The 14,370-nt window shown below is 37.4% G+C and overlaps 1 protein-coding gene across 29 annotated transcripts in view; it reads left to right on the top strand.

Annotated features, from left to right (window-relative positions):
* ABI3BP (ABI family member 3 binding protein) overlaps positions 1-14,370 on the top strand; it is a 310,231-nt gene that overhangs the window by 265,938 nt on the left and 29,923 nt on the right. For all 29 annotated transcript variants that reach the window (XM_075194852.1, XM_075194849.1, XM_075194847.1 and 26 more), the window contains 2 exons: positions 9,162-9,241; positions 12,007-12,036. In XM_075194852.1, the coding sequence (XP_075050953.1) occupies positions 9,162-9,241; positions 12,007-12,036 (110 nt within the window). The remainder of the gene's footprint in view (positions 1-9,161; positions 9,242-12,006; positions 12,037-14,370) is intronic.

Genomic DNA, 14,370 nt, shown 5'->3' with positions numbered 1-14,370 from the left:
TGTCGTGGATTTGATCAACAGGTAATTGGTAGCGGTAGATTACAATGGCCCCCTATTGTTAGTGCAGGTCAGCGGCTGGATCATTTACTTGTACATAAGATATCTATTCAATAATATCTTGGAACAGAGTATGACAGCAATGCATGCAATCAACAGTCAATTCACACACACACAACAATAATAGTAGTGCTAGGGTAAATTAATGACTGTACTTTCAGCCTCTCAAACCCGTTAACTCTTAGTGCCGACTAATTGCTAGCTAAGTGTGCCCTCTTGCTCACATTCCACACATTCTCATACCTATAGATTCACAGACTGTAATAGCTAAGAGGATGTAAGCAACTTTACACATGTGCACAATGCTAACAGATAATAAATATAGTACGGTTGGAGCTCTTAAGATGATGCTCCACATGGTGAAGCAGTTACTGGCAGGAGGAGTACATAGTCACAGGTACACAGTTGGACAGCACTTTCTCGTATAAAACATACTGTACAGTCCTTGTAGGATTAGTGTAACAGAGGAAAGTCTTGCACTACTAGAATACTGATGATTGGAGTAGCAGTCCCATTATGTGTGACAGATCTATTAAGGCAGCCCTCTAGTTCATGTAACAAGGCAGTCATTTTGTGTAACCCAGTGTGTAGCAATAGGAATGGCTTGCAAAGTTACTCAAACTGTCCCAAAGATGGGGGCAAGGGACTCCAACTGTATCCTCTGACTGGCAGGTCCTTCTGCAGCTGGATTAGCTTGTTGTCGGAGCTCTTCACAGAGCCAGAGACGCGATCTGACAGCTTTTACCTCAGGACAAGAAAATAATCTTCATATTGAAATAAGAATGCCTGGCATCAATTCAGGCACTTCACAGCTTTCATATAGTACCTGACTGATTTTAGTTGCAATAGATGGAATGTGGAAGTTCCATAAACTAACTAAGAAGAATCTTCGCAATATCCAAAAACAAATTGACCACCATTATATAGGATAGTTTTTAATCATCGTTTTGCCTTTTTTCACACTTGTCCCCTTTTTGCCCCTATGCAGACTGTAGCTACCGACTCCAATGTGTAAAATGCTGCAGCTTATTTTATGCTTCAGGCTAATGTTTTGCTTTAACATTGCCAGGGAATTTCAGCTTTTTTGACGCTGCCAGAATTTATAATGAAAATATATGTGCATGTAGCCCAGGAGGTCTAACGTATTATGCAATAAATTAAGTGTCAGTGTTTGACATTATTTATTACATTAACAATAAGACAACAAGTCCCTGTGTGGTGTAGACCAACTTTGATGAACATTTATTATCTTTGGATCAATACTTTTATGCCATAAATATGTCATCACTGCAGTGTTTCTCCTAGGTTGTCATCATTTCCTGCGATCACATAAAATCTCTCCATATTTATATAATTTCCACAATGGGCAGTTTAAGACTTGGAGAATATTTTTTTTTTTCAAATCTGCAAATTGGTATTTTTTAAATTATTTTGCAGTTATTTCATGTTTTTGATACTTGTCAGTTATACTGTTTCCACACAGGCTGATGGAGAGTTAATCAAATAAAAGTATAAATAAATATATTTACTATGTAGGGTAGTGCGTCCTGTATTCTACATTACATACACTTCAGCCAAAACATTCACTCTTCTCTGACTTAAAGCTAAGCTGTCTCTTATGCTGCTACATGATGCATGTATCAGTATTCTGCCATTCTTACTGTGCTGTGATTAGCAGCAGACTGCATTGTAATAAGAAAATGGGCATCCCTATGTCTACCTTTATGGAAATGGTTTTTCAAAATGTACATTTGAGTCTGCAGTACACCTAAAGCCATACTTGCCAACTTTTCCTCGTTGGCTTCAGGGAGATCCCGGGGGAGGTGGGCATGCAGGGACGGGGCTTGACGATTTGTATCATTTTGGTACCGCCCCCTAAACGATTGTCACAATTTTGGCCAATTACAGCAGAGGACGGGGCTAAGACAATGCGATATTTACGTCATTAAGCCTCACCTCCACCACTTATCTATTGCGAGGGCGAGAACCGGGAGGTTACCCTGCTCTCCAAGGTGCCCGGGAGGTCTCTCAGAAATGCGGGAGTCTTACGGACATTCCGGGAGAGTAGGCAACTATGCGTTAAAGAAAAACAGCTAATGAATCTCTAGAGAGTGAAGTGTCTTTTAGATCTCTGTCTCCATTACTGAAGTCTTGGTCTCCATGAAAATGGCCACATCCATAAGCATCAATACATGGACATAGGACACAATTTCTGAACTGTGTCATCATGCCACAGATGGCAAAGCCAACCACATCTTGCACTGGCTCAGTATCAGGGAGAATGCCAGACTCCTCAGGGAGTGAGGGAGATCACCCCTATTTTAGGGAGTCTCCCTGACATTCAGGAAGAGTTGACAAGTATGCCTAAAGCTGAACAATAATTCATCTTAACTATATTTAAGATCATATTAATTCTATTTTCGATATTTTCAAATATTTTCTAAATGAAGTGGTAAATGGTTAGATGAAATATTATTGAGAATATTTATTAGTCTGGGAAAATGTGCCAAAGTGAGGGGAGGCCTATAGCAAATTTTGCACTTGAGTCCAGGGACTTAATCCCTGTTTCACTTTTCAGTAGAAATAATGATGTCATATTATAAATCACCTTTCTGTTACGTTTTATGTTCAGTTTCATCTCTTATCCCTTCTTCCCTAAAGAATACAGTTTCTAAATTGTCTTGATTTATCGTACACATAAACATATCAAAATTTTTATTTATTAATATCATGTAGTCATAAATAGGGATTTCATAGTAGTGGAATTGGAATTCAATCTGGAATTAATGGCTTACATTACCCAGCCTGCTAAAGAAGTTACTTGCAGAACATGGCCTGCTTTTTATTTTGCCTGACATCTAATTCATGTTTAATTTCCCACCCAGTGACTGCACTATCTGCAAAAGATACAGCCAAATTGTGTCTATTGTAAAAGTAAGCAAAGCTATAAACTCAAAATCCAAATAAATCTTGTAACTCCAATTATTACAACTTGCTGTGAACTTAATATCAGGGACAGGAGGTGGTCTATTGACTAAACTCTTGTGTACAGCATGTCACTCACTACAACGCTGTACAAAACTGTACAAATTTGTTACCTTTAATTATTCAGATTGTAACTCCTGGGCAGGCTTATCCTTTTCCAGTGTCATTGATTCATTGATATTTTAAACCCTATATGTTTTTCCCCATTTCTCGTATTCTCTTTAGTGTTCACAGTGTTTTAAAAATGTTAATTTTACTTTTAATTATCCCATGTACCACTGCCTTCTGGGACCACATTCCTTTCTTCCTAACTTCTCTGGGGCTTGTATTCCACATTGTACCTGTGGGAAAGGTCCAGTGCAGCATGGAAACCTGGCTCTCAGTAAGCTATAAAGTAAAGGAGAAAAGAGGGGGTGAATAAGCTAAAAGTCTTTTTCAACAAGCCCATTCCCATGGTGTAAATAGGAACCCCCTACCCCTGTACCTGAAGCCATGGTGGAGCTTGCACACTACTGTAGTACTGAATCCGTCCATACCTCTTCAAAAGAGCTCTACTGAAAGAGGTATGGATGGCATAATATACCAATGGTTTGCTGTAGTATGTATGCCACATGCAGAGAAATCCAGTGTACCAGTTTCAGGTAATAGAAGCGGTCCTGGAGAAAGTACCCTCTCTTATTTGTTAGACCGAGGAGGGAGGCTGAGTTATTGAGGAGTTGTGAATATCTACTCTCTATGAATGTCTATAGCTATTTATATGAAGTCTTTTCTAATGGATTTCTTTACTGTCCTCATTAAGCGTTCTATTCACTAAACAGCTGCTAGCAAACCATTTACTGTTATGTTACTCACATTAAAACCATTCAGATCACATGAAAAGTAAACTATCCTCCAGGAAACTAAAAATGTTTGCCACATGAAAACCTTATACTTGAGAAAACTGTCTGGATAAAACAAGACACATTCATCTGGCATCCAAAAGTTTGCATATTGTTTAGCTGTTGGCTTAAGAGGTTCTTATTACTTCCAGAGAGTTCCAATACATATTTGCAGGTACAGTAGGAAATGAAGTGCTAACTAGACCAAAAGACACAGTAACGCTTGAATACCATTTAAATTATTGAAAAGTAATCAATGGGCAAATATTTCATTTACAGAACTTAGTTAAATCTATGGGAAAGCTTGTTAGCCTTCCCATTTCCTATTTATGTAGGGAGTTGTTGCTGACATCAAATATCATAGAAGGTGCTTACCCCATGGTTTTCTAGAGGTCTCCTGGTGGTGTTAAGAGAAAGAGACCTGAAAATAAAATGATTGATTATAATAATTGTTTTCAGTGAAAACCTATATGAAATTGATGGCATTTTTGCCCAGGCACCAGAAAATAGAAAATAAATTCGTTTTTGGAGGTGATAGAGATATATATTTATAGATCTATCTATCTATCTATCTATCTATCTATCTATCTATATATATATATAAATAAATATATATATAGTATATATTCTACTGCTATATTTTTAGTAGCATAGAACAGGGCTACAGCGCTATAAGTAACGCTTATTACTGCGTGGTTTTCACCTTTTTTCACCTTGGCAGCAGAGTATTGCTGGGCTGCCACTGCAATAAATTAATGTTAAATCATGACAATAAGTTATTTGTTCACAAAAATAAGAAAAATGTACACTTATCACCAAAATATCACCAAAATAAGTTTTAGTTTAGTATTTAGAAACCCTTAATTTATTGTGTGACTCCATCCCCAGCATAGCTATAATTCGAATTTCTTGTTTTATTTTTGAAGTTTGTAATTGTACATTTTGTACCTGTGAATTATAAGAGCAACTATAAATGTAGTGAAATCACTTGCCAACTGGCCTTGGGTCTATTCCAGAAGTGATGTCACTAATCAGTGCAAAATGAATTCCATCAATATCAATTAACTTGTGCATTTACTTTCTGGAGAAAACTCACACCAATAACATCCCATTTGTCCTTAATTTTACCTTTGCTGGTTATTTCATATAACAAAATTATAAAAACTGAGTGGATCCACAGAGACACAATTTTAGCGTTTAAATAGTGTTTTGCTGATCTTTGTTCAATGGTATTAATATATCTCAGTAAAATGAATCATAGTGATGATTTTGGTGTTAAGTATGCAGCAGATGCAAGTGGAATTTTGGACTCTAAACTCTCTCTAATAACACATGCTTCAACAGTGATGGATTGTGCCTGCAAAACAAGTACTCGATTTTGTGTGGCTGACCTAGCCATACATAGGGTTCAACTTACTTTATTTTACAAATGTTAGTTCTTTTCTATTTATCTCTGCAAAAATATATTTTTTTTAATATTATGTGCTAACACTGTTCTTATTGCTTTATCCAGGAACTTATCATGCTACCTTAAATATCCAAGTAAAAAAAGTGTTTGTTCTAAATATCTTCACAATGATATTGCATTATGCAGTTTTTACTAAAGATACAAAAGGGCATCTCCCCTGGGACCTCAAGGACAGAGGGCAATAAAGCCTGGATAGGAGAGGCCCTAAATAAGCTTGTATCTCATCTCCCTGGTGTCCTTGAAAAACAAGTCCCTTCTTGCTTTAAAGAGTTGAATCTTCTATTTAAATTAAATGTAAAAAAAAACAGACTAATTTCAAATGTATCAAAATAGTTTTATGTGAGATTGTATATACCAATTGAAATGTCAAAAAATATATAGTTTATGTACTCTCTTGAGAAAATCAGAAACACTACTTTTGTGGTACACTTGTGATTTACTCCTTGTTGCTCAAAAAATATACTATTAGCCCATTTACAATGGTTTACGAGGGCCGGTAGAGGGTGGTATGTCATACCACCACTTCTCATACTGCGTTCATTGTAAAATTGAAAAATTCCATTCAATTACATTATCTATACCGCTACTTCTAAATTCCTACTTCAGACACTGCCCATTAATGTGATCTTTCCCCACCCGTGTTATACAGTAGATCGATGTTGGGTTCCATCTGAAATTTTCCCCAATAATCCATCTATTCTTTAATAAAACAAACTCGTCCATCCCATTCTATGCCATAACGTCTTAACGGTAGCTCACCAGAGCTATCTTCTGGCATTTATTCTTTAATAAATACGTAAAAAAATAAAGCTTTCTCTTTATCTTTTACAATTATTTTTCCACTCTATCCTTTAGTTGCCCAATATTATTAGATTTATTTTTCTGTTTTATGGGATTAGATTTGCTATTTTTTCCAATTAATTTTTCAGCTTCAGTCTTTGCTAGCCAGATTTTCATTTTCCATATTTGCTACATTTCTCATATTTCCATAATGCATCTGTTTTAACAAAGAAAACATGTGTTGCCATACATTTTCTCAATCCCATTTAATCTCTGTGCTTTAATTGAAGAGATCACTTTCCCAGGCTTCTATGCTTCTCTGAACTGATTAAATGTTGGCCTTCTAAAATTCATATTTTGTTGTAGCTCCCTTACAAAATGTTTATTTAAATGCAAGTCAGGTCTTACCAGGTCGTGATCTTTTAAATGTCCCCTAACCTGCACATTTAGATATAATAGGTGTCATGTAGGTTTAAATGCATCCCTGACTTTTATATCCTTGCCTCTGAAAGTGGGGTGCAAATGTAGGCGAAGTACTGCAAAGGGTGTTTACATCATATCTGTTGCAGGTGCTCAACTCCTGAAACAGAGATCCACCCTGATGATGATCACCAGCCGGACCTTTGCATTCTTAAAGATAAATATTCTGTGCCCCCACCAAAAAAATGTTAGTCAAGCACCAGCGCTCCTATCAATGTTGTTTATTGCAGTTACACCTTACATGGGTTCTAACCACTAATGATTAATCATAGTGGCTTTCTCATGCTCTGATCAGTGAGAACAAAGCTGCTCTGTATTGGTTAGTTGTCATTAACTGTCATTCGCGTTGTGGCCCTACAAGGAGCAGTATCCATCATCTATAAAGTTTGCTATTTTTTGCCTTATGATTACAAAGCTGGGAAAAAAGAGTGTCCCCTTAATGGATTTAGGTAAATAATTGGTTAAGGGGGTTCTGGGGAGTGTTTCTTGATCCACTTTAAATGTATATTGCTGCAGGTGTACTTACGTGTTTATTTTGATTTGAACGGATCACAATATACTGTATGTGCAACTCCAAATACACATGTAAATGCGCTTTATTTGCAACACATATATTTATTGACTCATGAATTAAGTATACATTATATTATTATTATTGTTGTTTATTTATAAGATGTTACCCTGCTCCAGTGCACCAGACAGCGGGAAACACAGAGCATACTGGAAACATTGATATACAAGGTAGATAAAAATAAATTCAGAAGTGAAAACAAAGGGTAGGGAGGCCCTGCTCATGAGAGAGCAAACTAGTTGGAAAAGGGCAAAGCCGAGATAAGACTATAGAAACAAAAAGATAGTCAGCGCTAGAGCATGCTTCACTGTATATAGTCAATTAGTATGAAAGTATAATATATTATGGTAAATCTTAAAAAATATTATGAAATAATGAAAGGCAAAAATAAATGACTGAATTAACCTGTGGCATAAATTATTTGGCTTGACAAAATAAAAAGTATAAAAAAACAACCTTACATTTATTAGATTACTAAAAAAAACACGCAAGTATTAAAACATAAAGAAAAGCTGAGAGAAAAGCGGCGAATGTGGCTCAGAGTGGAAATTAGGACAGTTGAGTGTGCGCAGATATGAATAGCATAGGTGGGGCAGGTGGGCTGTAGTCAAGATGGGGGTTTTCCAAGAGTGTTTACAGAATTGAGAACTGGGGAGAGTCTGACCCAACATGGTAAGGAATTCCATAAATGGACACCAGCACGTGAGAAGTCTTGTAGATGCGAGTGAGAGGTATATAAACTGAGCTACTGCTTTCACCTTATGTTATAAAATATTTATTTAACTGTATTTTATTTACTGTAGTAATTTATTTGAGAACATTAAGATTAAAACAGATTAAGATTATAGGAATGGTGTTTGTATTCACGAGTGCCACAAAAAAAGATAATTAAGTGAAATAGCTTGATTGTGCAATATGCAGCTGGAGTTTACAGTACTGTGCTGTTGGGAGCAGGCCTGGACAATTTTCTTCTTTGGAAATCAGATACTGATCATCCACTTTGGCGAACTGAGCTAAAGTACTATCAAAGATATTGTATGGATCAATCTTCACAATTGTTATTTTAAAAAAAATGTACCACTAATATATTCCTTCAATTAAAATATATGTACTTCCTAGACTAAATTATAAAGGGAATGGGACTATGGTGATGTCCGTATTTAGACTAAAACACGCTCTCCTATACCTTGAATTAATTTCAACAATCTTACTGGACTGCTCTTCAGAACTTGGTACCTTCTTCATACTTTACAAGGAACGCCCTCATTCCTTCCAACTGCTCTCATCAACTGGTATAAACTTCTGTTCTTCAATCTTGCACAATACATCTATGACGTTTATCAGAAATCTAAGCACGCTCCAGTAGATAGATAAAGAGGCATGACACTTCCAGAGAGGGTTTTGCTCTGCACCTCAGCCACTGCACTTAGTAACCTGACCCCTCTATGTCTATCACACCAGCCTTGGCCACTCACCTCCCTGTCAGTGTATCACATAGGATGCAATACTTGGAGGAAGTGAGAGTAAGAGACTTGGCTGCTGCATCCAGATGTACAGTGCGTTGTGACATCAGCGCAACAGCAACATCACTAAAGACTAAATCTCCTTGCAGTGCCCAGACATTTGCCTGTGCAAGACAAAGGTAGCACCAATTGGACCGTCACTGGCTTTGTCATGGGGCATAATTAAGAGTGGACAACCAGACATAGTCTTCATTATTGTCTATCCATGTAAATAAGACTTTGGGCAATGAGCCCACAGACTGAGTGCATTTATAATGTTTGCTCAACTTTCTTTTGTTAACAGACGAAGTAAAGAAATAATAGAAATATGTATTTACCATGACCATTGTGAACATCATTTGTTGCTGGTGTAAGAGGAGGCACCATACCGGCCCCCCAGAAGGGACATTATTAACTTTCTTATTGTTTTTTTCTTATAGTTATGAGTTCCATGTGATACCAAAAAATCCTCTTGGTGAGGGTCCAGTTAGCGCAACAGTGGAATTTAACACAGAATCAGGTAATTTATATATTTGTTGATGTTCGTGTCAATAAGCAAATGGAGTATGAATGTGAAAATGGTCATCTTCAAAAATCCTGTTTTTAGGTTGTGTTGCATTTTTGTATGTGTTCATTAGGGGGCGGATGTTCTCTCTTTGATTATTTGTATCATGATCAGCAAAAAATATGTTTAAGGTGAGGAAATATCAAATTAACGTTCCATTTTTGTTACCAGAAATACCAACTAAATTGTTACGGCAAAACTATTTTACACCATACTTGCCAACTTTTCCTCATTGGCTTCAGGGAGATCCCGGGGGAGATGGGTGTGTGGGGACGGGGCTTCCAGAATCACATAATTTTGACCCCGCCCCTTAAATGATTGTCACAATTTTGGCTCAGATGACACAATATTTGCCTCATTAAGCCCCACCCCCCCGCCACTTATCTATTGCGGGGGCAAGAACTGGGAGGTTGCCCTGCTCTCCCGGGAGGTCTCCCAGAAATGTGGGAGTCTCCCGGACATTCCGGGAGAGTTGGCAACTATGTTTTAAAAAAAGTATCTAATGAATCTCTAGAATGAAGTGTCTTTTACATTTCTGTCTGTTACTGAAGTCATGTTGTCTTACCTGTCAGTCTTTGATTAAATCTTGGTCTCCATGAAAAAGGCCACCTCCATAGGCATCAATACATGGACATAGAACACAATTTCTGAACTGTGTCATCTTGCCACAGATGGCGAATCCAACCACATCTTGTACTGGCTCAGCATCAGGGAGAATGCCAGACTCTTCAGGGAGTGAGGGAGATCACTCCTATTTCAGGGAGTCTCCCTGATAATCAGGGAGAGTTGACAAGTATGTTTTACACTATATACAACCCTGAGTGCTTTGTACAGGTAGACCAATTGTGCAGCAGTCAGATAGAAACCTATATAAAACAGACAGGACCATATTAATAAGGGAGCAAAGAGACATAGTAATGGAGCCTGAATAGGAGGGACTTTAAAAAGCTTTATGTCTCAACCCCCTGAAGTTCTAGGAAGACAAATGCCCCCTTTATTCCAAGGGGTGGTGCTTCATTTTTAAGTGATAGTTGGTTAGTGAAGCTATAGCTAAATATTAACTATAAATCTGTCTCAAGCACTAAAACTATTTCAAGTTCTAACAGAGATTTGATCTTCCCTCACCAACGTCTAACACATGTGAAAACCACAAAGCATTGTTTTTCATGTACTGCCCTCTTGAGAAACTCTTCTTTTAGGATGCAGCTGCAAGTGCCCTCTCATGTTTCACAAAACTATGAGGACCCAGTTATGTCTATATTCTAAAAGTGGCCCAGAAAACAGACTCTTTAGAGACGTTATACCTGAGTGACAAATTAGCTCTATTTTCAAACATATTAAAAGACACTTTAGTTCAGAAAATACAGTTTGCACATTTTAATGCTCAGAAACCCCATTTGTCCTGTAAGCACTCTGCCAATATTTGCAATGCAGTAGCATATCTACCAAAAGTCCTGATTTTCTGAACACTAAAGGGGCATGACCTGCCTGTAAAAGGGTGTGGCTTAGCCCAAAATGGAGGTGGCTTGGTGGATCATGCACAGCTCCTCCCCCTGCAGAAAACCTATACATATGGAAGCACTATCTGGTCACGTCCTTCAACCAGCATCATAGAATTCAGTGTCAGAGTGCAAATGCTGCTACATGAATGGCACATATGTATGGAGGAGAAGTTCTCCCTTCTAGTCAGAGTGAAGACATTTCAGACATGCAGCTGCCACAGTTACCAAAAGATAACTAAAAAAACTAAAGCAGGCAGCTTGAGAAGATTATTATATTTGCCAAAAAGCCTTTAAGGTATAACTAATTGCAGATAATCTTTAAATACACTATTTCCAGTTGCAAAACAAGCCAAGTGGTACTATGTTCTTGTTAAGATGACCTGTTACTTGAAACAAACACATTCAAGGGCTAAATATTGAAATCCAGCTTCTGACGCACCAAATTGGGAACAGCTGGCGGCTATTTTTCACCAGGTGCAGACTCCATGTCCCATCAGTGATGCACACGGTGGAAATACATATTGTAGTGTAAATAAAAAGTCTGTTTTATCACTGATCAGCGCAAGACTTTGAGTAAGCAATGGTAAACTAATAATGATATGCATTTTCTGACAAAATAATCCCTAAATATAATGGCAATCACATCCTGCTAAACCACAGTATTGTTCTACCATGTAATATAATATATATTATATATTATTAGTGATTATATATATTTTAACATGCATATAACGCTGATATAATACAATATTAGGTCATCAAAACAAAACAATGCCCAGATGATGGGCAATATCAACTTGAAAAAGTAGCAATCAATCTACATCTAATTAAAAAAATGAATAACAAGATCACATTAATTTAAAAAGCTTTATATTTTGCAGTATCAGGTTACTACAGACAGCTGAAAATGTAAAACTATAATTTATAAATATTAGGCATCATGAGAATCCATGGGAGATTTGTGCTTCAGAGTAACATCTCCAGCTGACCGCACATCTGGTCATAATCTTTCTGTGCCGAGAAATATGTCCACGTGTGCTTTACACTATCCCCATACTTGTTGGATTTCAAGGCTCATAGGAGTGACAGGTATATTGTTTGTAATTTGTGTTAATAACTGTGCTTGTTATCCTATCCCACATCCCAAGATATAGATGCTATTGAAAGGCAATCTGTGTAAATATTCAGTAACTAACAGCGTTTTTTTACTTTTTGCAGCTGACCCAAGAGTAAGTGAGCCAGTTTCAGGTAAGAAATGTTGCTTATCCTTTAGTAAACATGCACATACATAATACTTTTTAATCCTGGTTGACCTGTGTAATATATGTGTTGAATGTACATCACTCTTTAGGCAGGTCACATCATCATATCGAGGGAAGGCCTCTTAATATTCAAACACACAATATGACATTACACATTGTCATAATAAATGATTTAACTTGGTGGTGGGACAGGGTGTTTTGGCACCCATGGTGAAGTTCCTAAAATATAGTCTCCCAACTATTCTTATACCTAACAGTCCACATTTTAAATCCAACAGTGACATAACACGTTATACTATAGGTGACCCCTTCTACAATATAGCAGCATAGGGCTCTAACACAATAAACTGGTACAGTAACACTTTGTAGCGCTCATTCTGGTAACTACTGTACCTTACAGAGCCTATTTTAGTGTTTAGTATACCATGCACAGCCAATTCTTGATAACATTATACCACGTGGACCAGTCACATGCCACTTCCACTCTCCCTCCTCCATAAAATGTATTTCTTCCTCACCCCCCTTGAGTTCATTAACCACCCTCCCCCTCCCTGGTAATTCATTTCTCACTCTTGCACACTCTGTCACACCACACCCCTCGTGCAGAACACTGTTTCTCAGTAAATATATATTTAATGCAGCTATTGTAAAGAAATTTACACCATATGTCAGCAACAACCCTTGCAATCTACACATGCCACGTAATCAAACCATAGATGTCCATAAATTAAGTTTTGTGAAATGACACAGGGAAAAAGTATTGAACACATGAAGGAAGGGAGGTGAAAAAAGACACCAGCTGAAATCTATCAGTAATTAGAAAGCAATCTTGCCAGCTGGTTCAGCCACAACTGATGGCCTATAAAATGGTGTCTCATTACGAAGGTGTCGCACAAGAAACATCTCATGATGGCTAAAAGCAAAGAGCTCTCTCAAGACCTTTGCTATCTTATTGTTGCAAAACATACTGATGGCATTGGTTATAAAAGGGTCTCTAAACTGCTGAATGTTCCAGTGAGCACTGTTGGGGTCATAATCCAGAAGTGGAAAAAACATCATTTCGCCATAAACCGGCCACGACTAGGTGCACTTCGCAAAATTTGTGATAGAGGATTGAAAAAAATTATCAGAAGAGTTGTCCAAGAACCAAGGACTCCTTGTGGAGAGCTTCAGAAATACCTGGAATTAGCAGGTACAATTGTTTCAAAGAAAATAATAAGTAATGCACTCAACCGCCATGGCCTGTATGCACCCTCACCACGCAAGACTCCTTTGCTAAAGAAAAAGAGCTTGTTTAAACTTTGCTGCACAACATTTGGACAAGCCTGTGAAATACTGGGAGAATATAGTGTGGTCAGATGAGAGCAAAATTGAACTCTTTGGATGCCATAATATACACCATGTTTGGAGGAGAAATGGCACTGCACCCCAAAAACACTATAACAACAGTGAAGTTTGGATGATGAGAACATCATGGTGTGGGACTGTTTTTCTGAACACGGTACTGGCATAGTGCATATGATTGGAAAAATGTACCGAGACATTTTTGATAAAAATCTGCTGCCATCTACCAAGATGCTGAAGCTGAAACAAGGGTGGAGATTTCAAAAAGACAATGATCCCAAACACACAGCCACTCTCAATTGGTTTCAGAGAAAGAAAATAAAGCTGCTAGAATGGCCCAGCCAATCACCTGACTTGAATCCAATTGAAAATCTATGGAAAGAACTAAAGATCAGAGTTCATGAAAGAAGCCCACGGAACCTTCAAGATTTAAAGACTATTTGCGTTGAAGAATGGGGCAAAATCACACCTAAGCAATGCATGCAGCTAGTTTCTCCATACAGGAGGCCTCTTGAAGCCGTCATTACCAACAAAGACTTTTGTACTAAGTATTAAATAAATTTCAGGAAGCGCGTTCAATACTTTTTTGATTTCTTTGCATGTGTGGATTGCAAGGGTTGTTGCTGACAATTGGTGTAAATTTCATTACAATAGCTGCATTAAATATATATTTACTGAGAAAAATGTTGATGTGTTCAATACCTATTTCACCCACTGTGTATGTATGTGTGTGTATGTATATATGTATGTATATATATATATATATATATATATATATATATATATATATATATATATATATTTATAACACAACAAACAGTGCGCACAGCAGAAATATTAAGTTCACTGTCGTGCCAATTCGTGGTAGATAATAGTTCCACAAGAAATCCAACACCAGCAGATTTTTCTTCTGCGCGTCCTTCCTTTTTTAACACCCGATCTCCACGGGGAAATAGCAAATTCTAAAACATCAAAC

The sequence above is a fragment of the Mixophyes fleayi genome, chromosome 2 (assembly GCF_038048845.1).
Source record: "Mixophyes fleayi isolate aMixFle1 chromosome 2, aMixFle1.hap1, whole genome shotgun sequence".
Lineage (NCBI taxonomy): Eukaryota > Metazoa > Chordata > Amphibia > Anura > Limnodynastidae > Mixophyes > Mixophyes fleayi.
This window is presented reverse-complemented; position numbering and strand designations above follow the sequence as displayed.